This window comes from Condylura cristata, unplaced genomic scaffold, assembly GCF_000260355.1.
Source record: "Condylura cristata isolate star-nosed mole 26May11 unplaced genomic scaffold, ConCri1.0 scaffold00017, whole genome shotgun sequence".
NCBI lineage: Eukaryota > Metazoa > Chordata > Mammalia > Eulipotyphla > Talpidae > Condylura > Condylura cristata.
The window spans coordinates 5,096,226-5,118,877 of NW_004567118.1; the positions used below are offsets into that span (position 1 = coordinate 5,096,226).

Sequence of the window (22,652 nt, forward strand, 5' to 3'; positions counted from 1 at the left end):
AAAAAAAAAAAACTGGTCTACTTTTAATTTTTGTTCAACATATTACATACTGATTCATACTTTTAAAATAATCCCTTTATGTTTAAGATTATATATAATCATTGTATGCACAATTACGAGGCAGAATCATTAGGCTATTATTGTAAGGCTTTTAAGAACCGAACTTGGTAGCACATTGTAATGCCTTAAGGTTTAAATATAAGCAAACACAGATTATTTGTTTTGCAGGAAAGCAACCAATGCAGGTCCGTTGGATAAGATTCTTCATGGAAGTGTTGGCTATCTCAGTCCAAGAAGTGGGGGTATGTGATCCTATTTAGAAAAATGTCTAATTTTAGTTAATCAGTTATTTCATAAATTTTCATCTTTGTTTATAAGCAGAGGGGGAAAATTACCAGTCATTTGTGTATTTTTAAATGACTTCTAAGGTATCAATATGTACCCTCCCCTAGTTTTTTTTTTTTTTTCCCCTAGTTTTTAATTGTATGTAATAAATTGTTGCCACCAAACTCAGTACTTAGGTTTCTGTGCTATTTCACAAACTGTTTGGCATATGAGTCTTCTGTTTGGGACACTATTTTCTTATACTTATTTATAGAAACTGAAATACTTGAAATTGTAATTTACCTGATAAAGTTGATGAATTTTGTTTCTCGTAGGTCATTTAATGAATTTAAAGTACTATGCCTCTCCTTCTGACCTGCTGGATGATAAAACTACATCTCCCATAATTTTACATGAGAATAATGGTAAGGTTTTATTTTAAAGATTTGTTTATTTATGCTTGCAGAACTGGGGTATAGGCCAGAGGTGCAGGGGCAGTGAGAGGATCCACTGGAGACAGAGAAAAGAACAGGCAGATTGACAAAGTATATTGCTGAGGGGAGCAGTGGGTTAATCAAGAGAGGTCTGCCACACCATGTGGGTCAGCTTCCTGGCCTGGGATCAAATTCGTGCTGCAATGGCTTCAAAGAACTTCATAATGAAGTGCTTTAACTCTTTGCACCACCAGGAAGGGCCCTAATGGTAAGATTTTTAATTGCAAAGCAACTGAAGGTTTTGTCCAGTGTTTAAAAAAGTAGTTTAAAAAGAGGAACCTCTTTGGTGGCACAAGGGGTTCAGTCTCAGAACTATGAAGCTATTGGCAGCCACTGCAGCACCAATTTGATCCCCCACCAGGGAGCTGACACACATGGCACAGCAGACCTCTCAAGTATTATCCACTGCTCCTTTTCAGCAGTGTATTTCAGTCAGTCTGCCTTTTCTGCTCCCTACTCTGTTTCTTACTCACTGCCCCCCACTTCTGGCCTGTACTCCAGCTCTTATATGCATGAATAAATAAACTAAATCTTAAAAAAACTGTTTAAAAAAACTTGAGTGCCTAGATTATATGTACTTTTACTTTGCTATTCCCTATTAACATTGCTATCCCTACCAAATATTGCCATCCATTCATACCAAAGTTTGCACCTGATATAGAATACATGTCCACTCATACATCATAAATGCATGTATGTATAAAAATGTAATAAGTGCTATTGAGTAAGTAAATTAATGAAAAGATAAAAATATCTGACTTGGAATAGTCCAGTTTTGCCATTACTTTTCCCCCCAAAAGATTATTAATTATCTTTTATTAAAGAACTGGGGTGTAGGGCAGAGATTGGGGTGTGTGTGAGAGAATTCGCCAGAGACAGTAGGGAGCAGAACAGGAAGATCTACTGAAATACACTGCCAAGGGGACCATCAGACAAAACAGGATAGGCACATTTTGTACCGTGTGGGTCAGCTTCCTGGCTGGGGATCAAACTCAGTCGTCGCAATGGGCCTTCCTGGTGATAGTGCTAAGGCTTAACCCTTAGGCCACCAGGAGGCCCTTTAAAAATGAAGACTAGCCAGCTTTCTAAGGAAATGTTAGAATAGATGTTATTTTTTATTTGCAGTTTAATGTGCTAAAAAGTAATGATAAATGGCTTAGTTCTTTATTTGGTCCCCGTCAACCATTGACTATCCTATAACCATAATCCTATTTATTTATTTAAAAAGATTTATTTATTCATACAGAACTGGGGTTCAGGCCAGAGGTGCAGAGGTGGTGAGAGGATTCACCACAGACAGAATGGGGAGCAGAGTAGGCAGATTGATGAAGTACTCTGCTGAGGGGAACAGTGGGCCAGACAGGAGAGATCTGCTATGCCATGTAGATCACTTCCCGGATGGGGATCGAACTCCCACCGACACAGCTTCAGCCAGCTTGCAGTGTGGTGTCCTAACCTATTGTGCGACCAGGGAGGGACCAATCAAAATCCTATTTAAATCCATTCTGAAATTCAAGAAAATAAGTAAATTTCTGTAATGAGTCTTTAAATTTTTATCCTTGAATGCATTGTTTCTTGAAGTTTGTCTGGTTTACCTACAAAAAGATAATGCTGATTGGGTAGAAAGGTAGCATCTAATGTTTCAAAGTATATAGAAATAAACAGTATCTGAAAATGACAGCAGGCATATTTATTATGCATGTTTGCCTTATTTTTAATGTTAAGATCTTTATAATTTCTGTGATTTTGGAGATATCCTTTTACTTTTATGTTCCCAGTTCCTCGATCTTTGGGCATGAATGCATCCGTGACAATCGAAGGAACATCTGCTATGTATAAACTCCCAATTGCTCCATTAATTATGGGGTCACATCCAGTTGACAACAAATGGTAAGTCAAATATAATTCTAGTGTAGCAAAGTCCATTTTTTCAACGTCAAACCCAGTATGAAAGAAAAATTACTTGACTCTTTCCCTACCCCTGACTTCCTAGAAATTTCTCATCTTACTACCTGTTTGCATTTCCTCTCTGAGCCTGCTAATAGAACAAATTCTCCTTCCCTAGAGAGAAAGAGAAGAGCTAATTCTCTGATTTAGTGATTGCTACCTTTTCCTTATGGGACTTACATTGATTGGGAATATATTAATCACTAGAGGACATGATGCAGGATAAATGTTTGATTAAGTACTTTAAGAGTTAAGAAATATAGTGCTTTCTCATTGGCGAAGTGCAAAGGGTGAACTTTTGATAGAGTTTGTGTGTATTTATTTTATGGAGACATGTCAGAATGGGTGTTTAGATATTTCATTTTCTTATCAATGAAAATTCCAAGTCTACCTTTTTTTTATTTGAAGGACCCCCTCCTTCTCCTCAATCACCAGTGCCAACAGTGTTGATCTTCCTGCCTGTTTCTTCTTGAAATTTCCCCAGCCAATTCCAGTATCTAAAGCATTTGTCCAGAAACTTCAGAACTGTACAGGTGAGTTTTAAGCTTTAGAAGATCCGGATTATCATAGATTCTTTTAGTTGTTGTAGGCATCAAACATGTTCATGGGTATAGATGTCAAATCGTGCTTTGACTAGCAAATGTTTTTATAAGTACATTTTAAACATATGGAAAAGTGAAGTAGAAGTCATGAAGGAAAAACTGAGCTCTTAGCATATTTAATTTTTTTATGACCATTACATTTATCCTTGTTTTTTTAGGAATTCCATTGTTTGAAACTCAACCAACTTATGTACCCCTGTATGAACTGATCACTCAGTTTGAGCTGTCAAAGGACCCTGACCCCATTCCTTTGAATCACAACATGCGATTTTATGCTGTAAGTAAGGCACTATGGATTGTTGTAGATTGTTTGGACCCAAGGTCAGACTCTTCCTTTATAGGATTTCTGAAGTCAAATAACTTTCTTTTGGATTACTGGATATATATTTTTTCAATCTGGCAGGAATGTACAGAAATTTCTAAAACATTCTGAGGAACGATTGTATGTGTTTCCAAGTCAGAAGTAACAGTGTACATTCAATTTTTGAAATTCCAGATGAAAATATCTTAATTTCATTTGAACTTTTACAATCGTATTAGTAGGTGTAGAGAATTCTTAATTAATCCTTTAAATAGCATGAATTTATAATAGGAAAATGTCCTTAGGTACATACAGAGCAGTAAGTACTGAAATACACAACTTAAGGCAAGTTCCAAAACTTCATTAGACTTGAATTTATTTGTATCTGTGATAATAGCCTAGAATAAAGAATATTTCTCAATATAATTATATAGAGTATTTTATTTCAGTATGCAGATTTTGCACTTAGGGTTCAAGAACCACTTTTGTGATTCTTGAGATTCCTCAGTGAATATTAATGTTAAGAAATTACTAGCAGAACTTTTACTAAACATTTTTAGCTAAGCAAGTAATTGATATTTTTAACATCAACTGAAAGAGTTTCTTGTGGAGTTTTATATTCACTAAGAAACTTGCTGATTTTTGAGGATTAGGTTTTACTCTGTTTTGATTTCAGGATAGTTTGTGGTTGGAGTATATTGGGTAAATTAATAGTATTCAGTGCTTTGTTCTTTTTTGCTCAGGCTCTTCCAGGTCAACAGCACTGCTACTTCCTCAACAAGGATGCTCCTCTGCCAGATGGTAGAAGTCTCCAGGGAACCCTTGTTAGCAAAATTACTTTTCAGCATCCTGGTCGGGTTCCTCTTATCCTAAATCTCATCAGACACCAAGTGGCCTATAACACCCTAATTGGAAGCTGTGTGAAAAGAACTATTCTGAAAGAAGGTACTGCCTTTCCTTTTGATGTATTTACTGGTCGAATGAACTTACTATTGTAATGGTTCTCTAGTTTAGGGGTACAGGCCAGAGGTGCAGGATTCACCAGAGAGAATTCACCAGAGACAGTGGAAAGCAGAACAGGCAGATGTACTGAAATACACTGCTGAGAAGAACAGTAGGCGAGGCAGGAGAGGTCTGCCAGGCTCTGTGGGTCACCTCCCTGGTCGGGGATTAAACTCGTGCTGCAGTAGCTGCAGATAACTTGATAGTGCTGTGCTTTAACCCCTTGTGCCACCAGGGAAGGTCCCTGGATTGTTTTCAAACATAGTTTGCTGTTAGAAGTGCTCATGGAAAATTTGGCTGTTCTAGTTAATTGTAGTTAACTTTTTTACTTAAAAAAGTACTTCAGGGCCCTCTCTGGTGGTGCAGCAGGTTAAAGCACAGCACTAAGAGGCTAAAACCACTGCAACATGAGTTTGATCCCTGCCCAGAGGTGACCCACATGGCGCAGCAGACCTCTCTTGACCTGCCCACTGCTCCCCTCAATGGTGTGCTTCGTCAGTCTGCCTGTTCTGCTCCCCACTCTGTCTCTGGTGAATCCTCTCACCGCTCCTGCACCTCTGGCCTGTACCCCTGTACCCAGTATGCATAATTAAATCTTTAGGAAAAGAACTTCAGTGAGAGAAATATATTATTTTTACTGGTAGGCAAGAAGAAATAAGAAGTTATATAAGGAGACATCTTTATGGAAATAAGAATTGCTTTAGAAATGAGAAATTTTAGAGAGCTGGAGTGATGACAGCATAGGCACTTGTGCTTCTGGCCCTTATCGTTCATCTGCTTGAATCCTAGAATATTCCAGTGAATTTTTATAAGATAGTTGGGAAGTTATTGCTACAGTGATACATGCTTTCTCCAGATAGATTATGTGACCCTTTGTCTGAGTTGCCAGCATGTTTGTCTCAGGGACACATGATTTCTGGCAAACATAGTTGTAGCCTCTATGTCCCTGCACCAAACTATGGGCTATATAGCTAAAAGCTGCAGACACTGACAGAAAAGTTTAAGGCAGTGGATGTTTGCTTCTCAGATAGAATGAGAAACTCTCCTTGGCCACATTGTTTTTTGAGTTCATTTTTAAGTTCTGTCTGCTAAGATCTTTAACCATTTAAGGATTTAAATGATTTTGAATCAGAAAATTGAAGTTTAGTTAGTTCTTGGTTTTAGAGTATAAACTGGCAGATTCCTTAGAATCTCATTCCTTTAGTCACTTGTGGAGGACAGTAGGCTTTGCATGTTAAAAGAAAAATTGAGGGATTTAGTGTCTAAAGAATGAGAGAAATAATTTCATTCTTTGTTACTACTTGTCTCAGGTCACATTTGGTTGATTAACTTATACTCCTTTTCTTTGCCTTTTAGATTCTCCTGGACTCCTCCAATTTGAAGTATGTCCCCTCTCAGAATCCCGTTTCAGTGTATCTTTTCAGCACCCTGTGAATGACTCCCTGGTGTGTGGTGAGTTGTATGGGTGGCTAGCACCTCAGAGGCTAGCAGTTTCATCCTTTTATCTTTTTGAAAGCTTAGAAGCTGACTCTAACCCTGCTCAAATACCTCCTATGTATTTTGTCTTTCAGTGGTAATGGATGTGCAGGACTCAACACATGTGAGCTGTAAACTCTACAAAGGGCTTTCAGATGCACTAATCTGCACAGATGACTTCATTGCCAAAGTTGTTCAAAGGTAGCACTGACCCTTTCCGTCAGAGTCATATTAAGAGGTGTATAAAGAATGTTGTTTTCAGTATTATTGTGAATTGAAAATTTAAGCAAAAACATAAAGTCACTGCTTTGATTTATCCTTTTTTGTTTTTGGATTCAAAAGTGATAAGAGCTTTGGATTTTTAAATATCATTATGAGAGAAACAGGAAATGCGGTAGGTAACTTCAGATCCAGTATTAGGATTCTTACATGAGGGAGGGAGGAAGAGTTCAGACATAGCTTTTTTTCTACTTATACACCATATCCATTTTTTTTTTTTTAAATATTTACTTCTTTGTACATACATGAACTGGGGTGCAGGCCAGAGGTGTGGGTGGTGAGAGGGTTCACCAGAGACAGAGTGGGGAGCAGAACAGGCAGACTGAGGAGGTATACTACTGACAGGAGCAGTGGGAGGGACAGTTGTGCCATGTAGTTCACTTCCCTGGCTGGGGAATCAAACTTGAGCTGAAGTGGCTGTGGCTAGCTTCGTAGTACTGTGCCTTAAACCATTGTGCCACCAGGAAGAGGGACCTCTTTTTCTTTTTTTTTTAATAATAGTGTAGTTTTACATTATATTGCGCTTTTTTCCATCTCAGTTATAATCCCTGTGGGCTTCCCATCCCCAAATCACCCATGTGCCATCACCATAGTCTAGTGCACTTCCCTCCCCGCACCCTTTCCCATTCCACCCCCATAAATGTCTCTGGTAGATAGTTGGTCATTATTATTATTTTCTCCCCTGGTCCTTTATACTCCTCCTTTATACAAGGAGGGTCCTCTTATCATTTATTAATTAGGAAAATTTATAACCCATTAATCATGTGAAGCTTGAAAAAAGGGACATTTTCTTACTGAGTTCATAGTCACTAATTTTCTTTTAGTTAAATACATCTGATTATTTGGACATGTCTGTGGTGGTTTGTTTTTGGTGATACCTCAAAGAGGTTGAAGATTGCTTACTGGTTCATATTCTTTTTAGAATGAATCAAAGATCTGACATTTCATAGACCAGCCACTCCTGCCTTTTTGGTTACTTCCCTTACTTGAAAACTTCTTACTACAGGGCCCTCCCTGGTGGCGCAACAAGTTAGAGCGCAGCACTATAAAGCTGTCTCAGCCATTGCAGCACAAGTTTGATACCCGGCCAGGGGGATGACCCACATGGCACAGCAGAACTCTCCAGCCTCACCCACTGCTCCCCTCAGCAGTGTACTTCATCGACCTGCCTGTTCTGTTCCCTGCTCTGTCTCTGGTGAATCCTCTCACCTCCCACACCTCTGGACTGTACCCCAGTTTTGTATGTATAGATAGATAAATCTTTAAGAGAAAAAACAACTGCTTACTACAAACCTCTGATGGCGTATCTGAGTGTGGTAAAACTAAAGCCTATTTTTCTCATTGGAAAGGTTGGTTTTTTTCTAGTAGTGAGTGCAATTTTGTTTTTTCCATCTTATCTTATAGATGTATGTCCATCCCTGTGACGATGAGGGCTATTCGGAGGAAAGCTGAAACCATTCAGGCCGACACCCCAGCACTGTCCCTCATTGCAGAGACAGTTGAAGACATGGTGAAAAAGAACCTGCCCCCGGCTAGCAGCCCAGGGTATGGCATGACCACAGGCAACAACCCAATGAGTGGTACCACTACACCAACCAACACCTTTCCGGGGGGTCCCATTACCACCTTGTTTAATATGAGCATGAGCATCAAAGATCGGCATGAGTCGGTGGGCCATGGGGAGGACTTCAGCAAGGTGTCTCAGAACCCAATTCTTACCAGTTTGTTGCAAATCACAGGGAACGGGGGGTCTACCATTGGCTCGAGTCCGACCCCTCCTCATCACACGCCGCCACCTGTCTCTTCGATGGCCGGCAACACCAAGAACCACCCGATGCTCATGAACCTTCTTAAAGATAATCCTGCCCAGGATTTCTCAACCCTTTATGGAAGCAGCCCTTTAGAAAGGCAGAACTCTTCTTCCGGCTCACCCCGGATGGAAATGTGTTCAGGAAGCAACAAGACAAAGAAGAAGAAGTCTTCAAGATTGCCACCTGAAAAACCCAAGCACCAAACTGAAGATGATTTTCAGAGGGAGTTATTTTCAATGGATGTTGATTCACAGAACCCTATCTTTGATGTCAACATGACAGCTGACACTCTGGACACACCACATATCACTCCAGCTCCAAGCCAGTGTAGCACTCCCCCAACAACTTATCCACAACCAGTACCTCATCCCCAACCCAGTATTCAAAGGATGGTCCGACTATCCAGTTCAGACAGCATTGGCCCAGATGTAACTGATATTCTTTCAGACATTGCAGAAGAAGCCTCTAAGCTTCCTAGCACTAGTGACGATTGCCCACCCATTGGCACCCCTGTTCGAGATTCTTCAAGCTCTGGGCATTCTCAGAGTGCCCTCTTTGATCCAGATGTTTTTCAGACCAATAATAATGAAAATCCATACACGGATCCAGCTGACCTTATTGCAGATGCTGCGGGAAGCCCCAGTAGTGACTCTCCTACCAACCACTTTTTTCCTGACGGAGTAGACTTCAATCCAGATTTGTTGAACAGCCATAGCCAAAGTGGTTTTGGAGAAGAATATTTTGATGAAAGCAGCCAAAGTGGAGATAATGATGACTTCAAAGGGTTTGCATCTCAGGCACTGAATACTTTGGGCGTGCCAATGCTTGGAACTGACAATGGGGAGACTAAGTTTAAAAGCAATAGCCAAGCTGACACCGTTGATTTCAGTATTATAACAGTGGCTGGTAAGGCTTTGGGTCCTACAGATCTTATGGAGCATCACAGTGGTAGCCAGAGTCCTTTACTGACCAGTGGTGACTTAGGGAAAGAAAAGACTCAAAAGAGACTAAAGGAAGGCAACGGCACCAGTAATAGTAGTCTTTCAGGACCAGGATTAGATACCAAACCAGGGAAGCGTAGTCGTACCCCTTCTAATGATGGCAAAAGCAAAGATAAGCCTCCAAAGCGGAAGAAGGCAGACACTGAGGGAAAGTCACCATCTCACAGTTCTTCTAACCGACCTTTCACCCCCCCTACCAGTACAGGTGGATCCAAATCTCCAGGCAGTTCAGGAAGATCTCAGACTCCCCCAGGTGTTGCCACACCACCCATTCCCAAAATCACAATTCAGATTCCTAAGGGAACTGTGATGGTGGGTAAGCCCTCCTCTCACAGTCAGTATACGAGCAGTGGCTCTGTGTCTTCCTCAGGCAGTAAAAGCCACCACAGTCATTCTTCCTCCTCCTCTTCCTCATCATCTGCTTCCAACTCAGGCAAGATGAAAAGCAGTAAATCAGAAGGTTCATCAAGTTCCAAGTTAAGTAGCAGTATATATTCTAGTCAAGGGTCTTCTGGATCTAGCCAGTCCAAAAATTCATCTCAGTCTGGGGGAAAGCCAGGTTCCTCTCCTATCACCAAGCATGGACTGAGCAGTGGCTCCAGCAGCACCAAGATGAAACCTCAAGGAAAGCCATCATCGCTTATGAATCCTTCTTTAAGTAAACCAAACATATCCCCTTCTCACTCAAGACCACCTGGAGGCTCTGAAAAGCTTGCTTCTCCAATGAAGCCAGTTCCTGGGACTCCCCCATCTTCTAAAGCCAAGTCCCCTATCAGTTCAGGTTCTGGTGGTTCTCATTTGTCTGGAACTAGTTCAAGTGTTGGCATGAAGTCATCTTCAGGGTTAGGATCATCAGGCTCACTGTCTCAGAAAACTCCCCCATCATCTAATTCTTGTACAGCATCTTCATCTTCTTTCTCAAGTGGCTCTTCCATGTCATCCTCACAGAATCAGCATGGGAGTTCCAAAGGGAAATCTCCCAGCAGAAATAAGAAGCCGTCCTTAACAGCAGTCATAGATAAATTGAAGCATGGGGTTGTAACCAGTGGTCCCGGGGGTGAAGATCCAATGGACGGTCAGATGGGGGTGAGCACAAATTCTTCTAGTCATCCTATGTCCTCCAAACATAACTTGTCAGGAGGAGAGTTCCAGGGCAAGCGTGAGAAAAGTGATAAAGACAAATCAAAAGTTCCCACCTCAGGAGGCTCAATGGATTCATCAAAGAAGACCTCAGAGTCAAAAAATGTAGGGAGCACGGGTGTGGCAAAAATTATCATCAGCAAGCATGATGGGGGATCCCCCAGCATTAAAGCCAAAGTGACTTTGCAGAAACCTGGGGAAAGTAGTGGAGAAGGGCTCAGGCCTCAGATGGCCTCTTCCAAAAACTATGGCTCTCCACTCATCAGTGGTTCCACTCCAAAGCATGAGCGTGGCTCTCCCAGCCACAGTAAGTCACCAGCATATACCCCCCAGAATCTGGACAGTGAAAGTGAGTCAGGCTCCTCCATTGCAGAAAAATCTTACCAGAACAGTCCCAGCTCAGATGATGGCATCCGACCACTTCCAGAATACAGCACAGAGAAGCATAAGAAGCACAAAAAGGAAAAGAAAAAAGTAAAAGACAAAGATAGGGACAGGGACCGGGAAAAAGACCGAGACAAGAAAAAATCTCACAGCATCAAGCCAGAGAGTTGGTCTAAATCACCTATTTCTTCAGACCAGTCCTTGTCTATGACAAGTAACACAATCTTATCTACAGACAGGCCCTCAAGGCTCAGCCCTGACTTTATGATTGGAGAGGAAGATGATGATCTCATGGATGTGGCCCTGATTGGCAATTAGACAGACAAAAAATAATTTTATAGTCAAATCAAGGGGTGGATCAAGCAGGTCTGATTTTGTGTTTAATAATCTTAAAATGGTATGGTTTTGACACCAGGCTGGGTGAAATTAGAAAGGCATAGCCAGACCCTACTAAAGAGACCACAGGGTTTGTTTCTGATTACCAAGAATTGTTTCTTTGCCAGAAAAATGTTAAAATACTTGCTTATGAAAGGGAGGGGGTGGGAGGGGCCTAGGGAGAAGGAAGGGTGGGGCGCAGTTTTGTGGGAAATATTCATATATATTTTTTCTCCCTTTTTCCATTTTTAGGCCATGTCTTAAACTCATTTTAGTGCATGTATTTGAAGGGCTGGGCAGGAAATGAAAAAGCAATACATTCCTTGATGCATTTGCATGAAGGTGGCTCACCTTTGTTTGGGTAGTTGTCCATTTGAGGCATGGGCAAATGAAGGACTTTGATCATTTTGGACACAAGTAATGTTTGGTGTCTGTTTCTTAGGAGTGATTGGGGGAGGAAAGATAATTTTAGCTATTTATTTATAATATTTTAACCCTTTATCTGTTTGTTTTTATACAGTGTTTCTAATTCTGTGAGGTTCAGGGTTCAAAATGATCGGTGGTGGGAGAGCAAGGCTTATTTGGTGGTAGGGAGCTTGTAGCTTGTGCTGATAATGTAGCATCAAGCCCAAGCAAATCAAGTCAGCCCACCTTTAGGAATTAATTAGAAAAACCCAAATGGTATTTTTGTTGAATGGAAGTTTTTCATAGGGTTCACGCATCATAGGAATATAATGAAACACCTCCCAGTGGAGGTACTGACTTAAAATCTCTTTTTTCTTAGGGAAAAAAGGCTGGGCTGACTTTCTGGGATATAAACATGTTTTCAGATGCAGTAAGATTTATTGTGGGACAGTCTCTCTGACTTGGTGGCATGCAAACCATTACAGAATTACTAGTTCTCCTATTTCCACAATGTGCCAAAAGTCCACATCCCAGCATTTTGTTTGTAGGAGAACTGAGGCCATTCCTGAGAGTTGGGCTCTTTGTTTCTCTTCATCATAAAGAGAAGGAGTCCAGACTTTAATCACTCCATTGTATGTTCCTTTAGATAAAAGGTAAACAAATTGCAGCCATAGTTCACTTAAAATAATTTCAAGCTCACTTGAAGCAATGGGGGCCTGGAATGCTAGGTGGGCATGAAGATAACCCTTGCTACTATGTAGCAATACAATTGGACCTTTTTGAGGAATAGGTCTGAGTCTGGATTTGGGGGACATCATAAGAAGCCCTTTTCCATAAATAGTAGAAATCCAGGAGACCATATGAGTGCAACACAAGTTCTCAGTATTTGGAGGGTCCTCTCAAAATTCTGCGGCCTTACTTTGATTTTGACACCTGCACTGTGCCATTCCTGATGATTCCATTCAGGATCTGTATCAGCAGGATGGGGCAGGGTCCCCAGCACAACTCTTCTGGATTTAAAAAAAAAAAAAAAAAGCCAGGTGATTCATTTGTGTGTGTGTCATAGAGTGACTTCATCAGATATTGAAGATTTCTACGGTCAGCTCTTTTTGCAGGTTGGAGTTAGTTTAGAGTGGGAAAATCAGCTTTGGCTTTCTTTCCTGACTGTCTCTGATTTCCTCTAGTGTTCTTTTCTGGTCATCAGTTCTCAACAACTCTGCCACTTTTGTGTCCCAAGGTAATAAGAAGTAGGAAACGAAACATTGCAAAGTGGAGCAAGAAAAGTTATCGGTTACCGTATCAGAGTCAAATGTCTTGGGTGACACTAAGGAGGACATGGGCAAGGTGATACCAGAGTGCTTTATCTTGTGATGCTGATACAGTAGCAGCCTCAGACATACAACCAGGTTGGATTTCTCACAAGTTTCTCACCTAGTTTTGAATCCTATCCCATTGGTTTCTGAAGAAAAATAAAGTTAACATGGTTTTGAAGTTTGTTCTGGGTGGGGAAGATCTTATGGGGTATGTACTGCATAATGTCAGGGGCACAGCTCCCCCAAACAGAGCAAACAAATACCAAAATGAGTAAACTGGGAAGCTTTTTCTCTCTTTCTGTCTTCATCCCAGATCAAAGAATTCCGAGTTAGGATCTGGATGAAGGATAAGCCCCTGAATTGTCGATGGGCACACCCCACACACTGACCCAGCATCTGAACTTGCTTAACAGGGAGCCGGGGCTAAACTGCTTCACCCTGCCTGAGAACCAGGGAGCACTGCATTTCTCCACAGGGTGGAGGAGAAGAGGCAGAATAAACCAAGCCTGGGACACCTCCCTCCTGTCTAGGTGTACTCATTCTCCTGTTTCAAAAGACGGCAAGGACGTGAATTCAACTTCTACCTGTCTTCTGCTACTGGTGTCTTGTATTCTTAGTTTGATCTGATTCCTCATCTGTCTTTTGGCTTCATGTTAGGGGTTCTTGGTTAAAGCCTGCTCTGATGTACATGAAGATTTCAGATTCAGAATCCAGTGTGTTCAAAAACAAGTGTTGGGGGTGGGGGATGAAATAGACCATAATTGCCAAAACCAGGTTTGAGGTTGGTGACTCTTGGAAAAGTTTTCCTCTGAAAATTAAGTGTAGCAGTATCATGAATTGTCAGAAACCCATTTGAGGAGCCAGTGAGTCATACAGTGTCTAGTGAAGTCACTTAAAGCAGATGCCAGTATAATAAAACAGGTTATTCATATTCCCTGGGAAGTCCCATTTTCTTTTCCCCTTTTCTTTTCACTCTCCTTTCTCCCTTATTTCTACCCTTGAGTTAGTTTTTTTGAGGGGTAGGAAGTATTTAACATCTCAGAAACTAGGCTGGGAAACATGCTCAGCTATAAGAGCTGAGTCTAAATTTTGAGTTTTAAAAATGTACATCATGAGCAGTTGGGGAGGGTCTTTTCTAAAGTCTTTCAATTTTGATTTTCTGTGCATATGGCCGTTCTGTAAATACTTTGGGGTTTTTCATTTTTTTGAAAGTAGACAAAATCTGTGGGATTTTTTCCCAAAACATTACAAAAGAACCTGTTTATTTACATGCAAATAAATTTCTTTGATAACAAGCAATATGTCTATGTGTTGTACATTTATAGCCTTTCATAATTTTTTTTAAGATTTATTTATATATACAAGACCTGGGGGGTGAGAGGATTCATCGGAGACAGAGTCGTGGGCAGAACAGGCAGATCAACTAAAGCATGCTGCTAAGGGGAGCAACAGACAGGTCAGGAGAGGTCTGCTGCACCATGCAGGTCAGCTACCTGGTCTGGATCCAACACAGTGGCTGCAGATAGTTTCATAGTGCTGCCACGTATGAACCTGTAGAGCCACGAGGGAGGGCCTGATTCAGCTTTTGAAAAGTCCAGTCAATCAAAAAATAACCCAAAAGTAAATCCTCCCTGAGTATTACTTGAAATGCTTCAACTGGAATGAAAAAAAATGCAAATTTTCCTTCATTTGATTTCTCTACTCATAGCAATTTCGCAAATTTATCAGACCTTCCTGGAAGGAAACTGCTCTTAGATGAGACTGAATTAAGCTTTCTATGTGAAATGAAGTGATAATATTAAAAGTATCTGGAACAGGAGGCGAATGTAACACAAACCCAGGCTTGTAGGCCAGAAACATTTCTGATGTTAGGTTCCTTGCTTAGCAAATCCTTTAAAGGATAAAAACGAAGTTAGGGGCAAAAAAGACTGCTTTTACATTTGTGTCTCAAGTCGTCCAGTTTACACTCTTGCTTCAGAATACAATCAGGTCTGTCAGGACTACTGGCATTTATTTCACTTCTAATGGACAGAACTAGGAAGTTGCTCTTTTAAAGGTAAACTATAACATGATTGCTCTTTAATTCGCGGAAACTCGATCGTTAATCTTGGCACCTTGAGGGCTGGGGTGGTTTAACACAGCTGCCACCGAAAGCCTAGGAGTCAGAACGCCTGTATTGTCTAGGCTAGCGCCCCCGCCTACTCTCTTAGACACGCTTGTTTCTCCCGCCAAAGTGGCGTCAGGCGCAGGGTCTCACCAACCAGAGTCCTGATTGGAGGGCTGGCAGGCGCGGGCGCCCATTGGGCACCAGCAGCGGTCGGGCGGCGGAGGGGCGGGGAAGCCAAAGGCTCTTCAACCTCGCCCGCCCCCTCCACCACCAACGCGTGCCCCTCCCCCAGCCTAAGGAATGGTCGCCCCGTTCCAGTGCTGCACCCCCTGACCCCAAAGCGCAAGGGGCTGGCTCGCTGCATATCCTCGGAGCAGAAGGCAAATCCAGTCAGCCCCTGTGCTCCGAATCCATGCGCTGCAAGTCCCACGCCCTGCAGTGGCCCCCCAGGCCTCCTTGCAACACCCGGTAATGCAATCAACGGGGGCGGGGGAGGCGACGGCGGCGACAGCAACGACGGCGGCGGCAGCAGCAGCAGCAGCACTGCCTTGATCTAGAGATCACCCGAAAGAGGAGGAAAATGGCTCCGAGCAGGGACCGCCTGCTGCACTTTGGGTTCAAGGCGACAGTGAGTGATAGGGCTCGGGAGTTGGGTGGTCGGGAAGGACGCGTGTGTCAGCACAGGCTACGGGGGCAGGGAGGACGAGACTGAAAGCTCAAGTGTGGGGTGGGTTGGCGCGGGCTGCTAGCCCGAAGATAAGGGAAGAGGGGTGCCGGGCGGAAGAGGGGGTCCGGTGGTGTGTGCATTTGTCCTGCCTTCTCACTCGTCGGTCCGCGAGCACGCGCGCACTCGCGCCCGCCCCACAGCCCCTCCCATGCACGGATACGCACGGACACTTTGGCACTTTCCTGCCTCTGCTTCCCGCGGTGGCTGGCCTGCCTTGGAGGCGAGCACCCGCTCGTGCCAGCGCCGCCGCGCTCGAGCTGCTCCCGGCCGACCGCCGCGAGCTGCTCCCGGTGTGGGGGAGGGGTGGTCCCGCGCCGCCGCCGCCGCCGCCGCCGCCGCCGCCGCCGCGCTCCTCCTCCCCCTCCCCACGCCGTTCGGAGCCCGGGCGGCTCTGCCCAATGAGGAGCGGCGTTGCTGGCAGGTGGGGAGTGTTTTTGTTTTGGGTTGAAGTTGAGGCTGAGGAGAGAGAAGAGCTTGAGACGAGCAGTCGTCGCCGCCGCCGGCGCTGCGGGAGGTGGAGGAGGCCCCGCCGGGAGCCGAGAGGTCTCCCCTCCCCACGGACGGCCCCGGCCCGCCGCCTCCGAGCCGCCTCCGGGTCCCGGAACTCGCGGGCCTGGGCCCCCCGACTTTGCACTCCGCACGCCGCAGCGCCCGGCCCCGGCCGCACCCGCCGGCCCCATGAGGAGGGACGTGAACGGAGTGACCAAGAGCAGGTTTGAGGTGTGAGCTCGGGGTGGGGGGGGGCTGTTAGGGCGGCGTGAGGAAGGCGATTGTCGCTTTCGTGCCCCGAAAATTTCGCTCCGCACGGAGCCTCCTCCCTTGCCTGGCGCCGTCACCACCGGCCGCCGGTGCTGCCCGACTTCTTCCCCGGTTCTCGGGACCCGAAAGCCCAGTGCAGCCCGGTTTCCTTAGTCCTCCCGGCTGGCTGGTCGCCTCCTGCCTCATCCACCAGCGGGCCCCGGCAGGGGATTAGCTCTGGCGTCCTAATTCCCCCCTCCCCCCAGTATCTCTCAGCTTTCCGTTCTTTACGGAACCCTTGGCTTGGCGCTCCCCACCCGGCACAGAAAGCATCACAGCTCCCTTCGACTGGAGCTTGCTTCAGTTCTTTATGGCACCACCTTCGCGAAGCGTTTCAAGTCCGTCGAGGGAGAAATGGTGGGCCTGGGAGGGGGAAGGGAGCTTTTCTCTGACTTTGGGAGACCTCGGTTAAACTGGGGAAGTGTGGGGGTGGGGTGGGGTGGTAGAGTGGGGTGATAAAGACGACCTCGGGTTTTTGGTGCTGTGTTTGGTTGGGGTATTGTTCTGACACTTCCTCTTCTTTCTCGTTTAGTCTAAACTTTTGTGGCTCATTGTTTCTGGGAACTCTTAAGATGTCGACAGGCTTTGAAAATCCATTCCAGTCTGTCTCTAAGAACTTTTCCTTCCCTGTGAGAGAGGTTTATAGTCATGGAATTGAGAAATAGATGAGGAAATACGAAAGCATCCGAAAGCATCTTTAGAGAATAGTCATCGCGTTGGGAAGTGATTCCTTTGGGAAGTGACCACAGATGAGTTACAGCAACGTAGTGACATACAGGAAGGTTCATGGAAGAGATAAGTGAGAGAAACTTCTACAATAAGAGTATATGTTACCTGGCCTTTTCTGGCAGCGAATCAAGCTCACAGCTCAGTGTACAGTCTCATTTGTGTGTGTGTGTTTTTTCCCTCCCTCATTTCCATTTGAAGGATGAAATTGTAAGAAGGTGAGACAAAAGTTTTGAGAAACTTACCAAGGCCAGTGAGTGAAATTTTTACCTAAAGGCCTTCAGCTTAAGTCTCTAACTCGGTTTCTTTTTATTCATATGGGAGAAATATTTTACATTATCTACAAAGATCAACACAGGAAGCGTTTGAAGGAAGTTTAAACTCAGAGCTACAATATTACTGTTGCAGGCTAGAAGTGAAGAAAATTGGTCTCCAGAGAGTTTTCATGTTTAACTTAATGGTGGGAAGAAAGTGTTGTAGTAGATACTATTTGTTGTTTAACAGAACTTTACGTTCCCCTAATGTAGAGAGATCCAATAAGCTTAATTTATCTGGTTTGTGTTCAATACTACTGTAAAAGTCCAGAGTGTAATTAAAGTTACTGTACAAACATTTAACAGTTAACAGGAATCTCCAAAGGGAAGCTGACATTGAAGATGGAAAATAGCTTTTTGCCATTGCAATCAGCTGTTATTTTTGCTACTTAACTTTTAGACTGTGAGTAATTACTAGAAAGAATTTTTTGTACTTTTAAGTAGCATTGTTACTGCCTTTTAAAATGAATACCTATTTAATCCATAGCTTACAGTCGTGGTACTAAAATATTCAGAAAAACACTTTTGAAGCACATCTCTTTACTGCAATTGCACCGTAAATGTACCTAAGAAGGTTAAAAATGGGGAAAATCCATTCTTTTGTACAGTGTTCATGATTTAAGTGCTTATAAACTAAAAGTACTTTTCCATTATGTTATGAATTATTCCATGCCATAGTATAAATGAGAGGGGCTGGAAGTGATACGTGCTAATGAGTTTCATTATCTAAATAAGTCTTAAAATAGGGTACCTCTTTAGTAACCTAATTTACAAGTAGTAAAAAGCAATAAACTGTTTGGTCTCTTATGAATTAATAAGCTAATTCACTAAAGCTATTTTAGATAATGTACTTTCAGTGGATAAAAGGCTTAATATATAAGATATTTACTGAAAAGTAAATCAGATTACAGAATGCCTTTTTTTATAGGACTGATAATTTTATTATTGTAAGTAAGTAGCTGACCTCAGAAATTTTTTGAGAGCAATAAGTTTTTATAGCAGATGAGAACGAATTTAAACTAGTTATAGTTAGTATAAAAAGTGATTGTTTTTCTCTTGCCACGTTTTCATCTGGGAGGGAAAGTAACTGAAACTTATTATTTTTTAAAGATTTATTTATTTATGCATGCAGAGCTGGGGTACAGGCCAGAGGTGCAGGGGTGGTGAGAAGATTCACCAGAGACAGAGTGGGGAGCAGAAGAGGCATATTGACTGAAATACACTGCTGAGGGGAGCAGTGGGAGAGGCAGGAGAACTCTGCTGCACCATGTGGGCCACCTCTGTGGCCTGGGATCATACTCTTGCTGAGGAGCCTGCAGCTAGGTGCATAAACCTGTTGTGCCACTAGGGAGGGTCTGAAACTTACCTTTTTTGTAGTTAAGTCATTTAAATCTTTTCTTAAGGAATATTCTTTATATCCTGAATTTGGTTATTGTGACTGGAGGCCACAGACTTTAAATACCACATTCAAGAGTAAAGCTTTAAGAGAAAAAGTTTTTAAGTTAAAATCAAGAAAATAACAAACTTAGCCATCTATTTACCATCACTCAGAATACCCAAAGTCAGTGACTGTTGGATAGAAGAGTTTAAAGAGTTAGAGATGTGAAAAGTATTGTTCTTTGCTCTTTAATTTTGGCATTAAATCTATACAAAAATAATAACCCTTACAGGTTGACATAATGTGTATTGAATTGTTTTAGTCTCCTAATTGAAATTCGTTATTCAAATACCTTTACTGTACCTGATAGTGAGCATTGCTTTTTGGCAAATTTTAGTAATGTCTATTCAAATTTAGTGATAATTATTTAGTGCTTCCTACATGCCATGCACTGAGCTGAATGTTTTACTAGAACATCTAGTTACTACAAGAACTCAGTTGGCTTTAATTTTCACATTTCTATTTTACAGTTGAGGAAAGTTAGACCCTAAGAGGTGTTTTAAGTTGCATGGCCAGTAAGTAGAAGAGCCAAGATTCCAGTGTGCATTTTTTTCACTTTATCATTCTACTGTTTTTAGTATAACATAACATAAAAGCTCATGAAAATATGTGAAAAGAGCTTTTCTAAAGTATGTTTCTCTTTGTGTTTGATATCAAGAGAATGAAGTTATCTTTCATTTTAAGTACTGTAATCAATGTTATCTTAACACACAGTGAGATTAGTAACAGATGAGTGGAAATAACTTGAATCAGTGTTTAGATTTTTTCAGTTAAACCTCTCTACTTTCTCATAGTATTAGTATTAATAGCTTAATAATGAGAATATAGTACTGTTGGAGGAAAGATTCTACCTTATTAGGGTTTATTTAAATCTAACATGAAAAAATTATACTCATAACTGAGATGCAGGTAGCATTTTACAATATGATAGGAAGTCATGAGCTCTAGTTTGTGTATTTTGAATACCTGTTGACTATTATTTTTCTTTGTCTCACTGTTAATCTAATAAATCTATATAATTACCTATAAGATAAGACATAGTTTCTTGACTTATTTATCAATTTAGTTCAACTAATTTGTCCAAAATAAGAAAATATAGTATGGCCAGAACATATTAAGAGAACTGGATATTTGTTAATCTTGATTTTTATCACTATGTCATTTTTTAAATTTGCCATATTTCATCATTCCTCTGTAAAATAAGGGAGCTAGAGTTGGTTAAGGCGCCATTTGTTCTAGAGTTCTCTGAATCTGTAATTTTTTCTTTTATTAAATTTTAAAATTTTCTTATGTGATGTTCACTTTTGTACAGTATTTGTTTTCTACCCTAAAGTGTAGTCTCCCTAAGTCTCTCATTACCATATCGCCCCTGAACCATTACCATACTTCTTTGTGTTCTTCCTCCTGTTTTGATCTCTTTCCTTCCCCCATGCTTGCTGTATGCCTCAGATCTACAGTTTACCTAAAAAACCTTGCCTTTTTTTTTTTTTTTTGGTCACTTTGTTAGGTTTTCCAGTTGAGTCTGTATTTTTTTTTAAAGATTTATTTATTTGTGCATACAGAACTGGGGTATAGGCCAGAGGTGCAGGGGTGGTGAGAGGATTCACCAGAGATAGAGTGAGGAGCAGAACAGGCAGATCGACGAAGTACACTGCTGAGGGGAGCAGCGGGCGGGTCAGAAGAGGTCTGCCGTGCCATGTGGGTCACCACTGGGGCAGGCGGGGATCGAACTCATGCAGAAGTGGCTTTAGCTTCTTAATGCTGTGCTTTAACCTGCTACACCACCAGGGAAGGCCTGAGTCTATAATTTTTTCATAAAAGCAAAGGACCTTATTTCCATGACTCTTTCTTCTGAAGTAATCATTCCAGGACTTCATTTTCATAGGGTTACACAATGTTATTAATGTTAAGTAATGATCTTTTTCTTACGGTTTTATCTTCTAATCTGAGGAATAGCTGTATAGTAAATAACTGCTTTCTAAATTGCTGCATGTAAAAAGGGCTATGTATTTTTCCAGTGGCTGAGAAAAAAAAAAACTTTTTTTTTTTAACTTTATTTACAGCTTATAATGTCAAAGGGTATTAAAACTAAGTAAGATTACTAAGGATTTTTTTTTTTTTAATATTGATTTGTTTATCTGTGCATAGAAGAACTGGCATACAGGCCAGCGCAGGCCAGCAGTATGATTGTCTTGCTTATGCATACAAGAACTGGATCACAGGCTGGAGGTGTGGTGGTGAGAAGATTCACCAGAGACAGAGTGGGGAGCAGAACAGGCAGATCTACTGAAATATACTGCTGATGGGAGCAGTGGGTGGGGTCAGGAGGGGTCAGCCGTGCTATGTGTGTCACTTTCCTAACTAAGAATTGAATTTGTGCTGTAGTTGCTGTGAATAGCTTCTTAGTTTTTAGTGTCGTGCTTAACTCTTGTGCCACCAGGGAGGCCCCAGAATGTTCTTAATTGTGAAGTCCTGCATTTTTAGATGTAATTAATATCTACATTGAAGATTTTCATTCCTTGTGTCAGTATTTCTGTTAGAAGTAGTCACAGTTTTTTTTTTAAGATTTATTTATTTATGCATAGAAGAACTGGGATACAGGCTGGAGGTGTGAGGGTTGGTGAGAATATTTACCAGAGACAGAGTGGGAACAGAACAGGCAAGATGCATTGAAACATACCCCTGAGGGGAGCAGCAGGCGAGACAGGAGAGGTCTGCTGTGCCATGTGGATCACCCCCCTGGCCTGGTATCGAACTCATGCTGCAGTGGCTGAGATAGCTTCATACTGTTGTGCTTGTACCCGTTGCACCGCCAGGGAATAATGCCCCTTTGTCAGTTTTAGCTGTTACTGTTGGTCAGGCTCTTTAATCATAATTTTTAAAACTCTTGTATTTTTATTCCTGAAATCTCTTTTCAAACTTTGGTCTCGTTTTTCTTTGTTTGCTTTTTTTAAAAAAGATTTATTTATTTATGCATACCAAACTGGGGTACAGGCCAGAGGTGCAGGGGGTGAGAGGATTCACCAGAGAGAAGAGTAGGGAGCAGAACAGGCAGATGTACTGAAAATACACTGCTGAGGGGAGCAGTAGGAGAGACAGGAGAGGTTTGCTGCACCATGTGGATTATCTCCAGGGCCTTGGGTTGAACTTGCACAAAGTTGCTGTAGCTGGCTTGCAGTGCTGTGTCTTAACCTGTTGGCACCACCAGGGAGGGCCGGTCTCATTTTTCTTACAAATTAATGAAAGTGCTTTTGTTGTAGTTGGGGATTCCATTCTTAGCCTTTAGATTACTGTTTTCTAACTGGTGACAGGTTGGAAACTGAGTTAAAATTTTTAGTAATCTAACTAGTACTGTGGTTTTGGAAGGGTATTTTTAGATGTTCATAATAAAATATTCCGTTACACCAGGAAAATCTAAGGGAGGGAGGAAGAAGAAAGAATGCCTTTAAACTTACCAAATTTAGCTGTGTATGCATAGTTGTCTTTATACTGTTTTCCTATTTAATTTTACAGATTTAGTAAATATATTTAGTGATCAGACACCCACCCAAAAACTGACTCAATAAAGTGAAGACCTTCTATCGTTTTATACTTTTATGTCTTAATGCACATGGGCACATGGGCCCTTTTAATAAAAGATTTCAGATAACTGGCAGACATGTGAGTTGTAGCTGTAGATACATAACTT

The 22,652-nt window shown here is 42.0% G+C and overlaps 2 protein-coding genes across 3 annotated transcripts in view; both read left to right on the top strand.

The window, feature by feature from the left end:
- Window positions 1-11,285, top strand: part of MED1 (mediator complex subunit 1) — a 22,558-nt gene extending 11,273 nt beyond the window's left edge. The window contains exons 9-17 of the mRNA XM_004684254.2: window positions 229-302; window positions 660-749; window positions 2,597-2,708; window positions 3,174-3,298; window positions 3,526-3,644; window positions 4,412-4,613; window positions 6,027-6,122; window positions 6,242-6,347; window positions 7,830-11,285. Of these exons, the coding sequence (XP_004684311.1) occupies window positions 229-302; window positions 660-749; window positions 2,597-2,708; window positions 3,174-3,298; window positions 3,526-3,644; window positions 4,412-4,613; window positions 6,027-6,122; window positions 6,242-6,347; window positions 7,830-11,079 (4,174 nt within the window). The 3' untranslated portion in view covers window positions 11,080-11,285. The remainder of the gene's footprint in view (window positions 1-228; window positions 303-659; window positions 750-2,596; window positions 2,709-3,173; window positions 3,299-3,525; window positions 3,645-4,411; window positions 4,614-6,026; window positions 6,123-6,241; window positions 6,348-7,829) is intronic.
- Window positions 11,286-15,234: 3,949 nt separating this feature from the next.
- FBXL20 (F-box and leucine-rich repeat protein 20) overlaps window positions 15,235-22,652 on the top strand; it is a 70,151-nt gene continuing 62,733 nt past the window's right edge. Inside the window, exon 1 of one of the 2 annotated variants that reach the window (XM_012726474.1) lies at window positions 15,235-15,589. In XM_012726474.1, the coding sequence (XP_012581928.1) occupies window positions 15,542-15,589 (48 nt within the window). In that variant the 5' untranslated portion in view covers window positions 15,235-15,541. Of the gene's footprint in view, window positions 15,590-16,115; window positions 16,409-22,652 lie in introns of those variants that run through there. The other variant, XM_004684255.2, reaches the window with a different exon arrangement.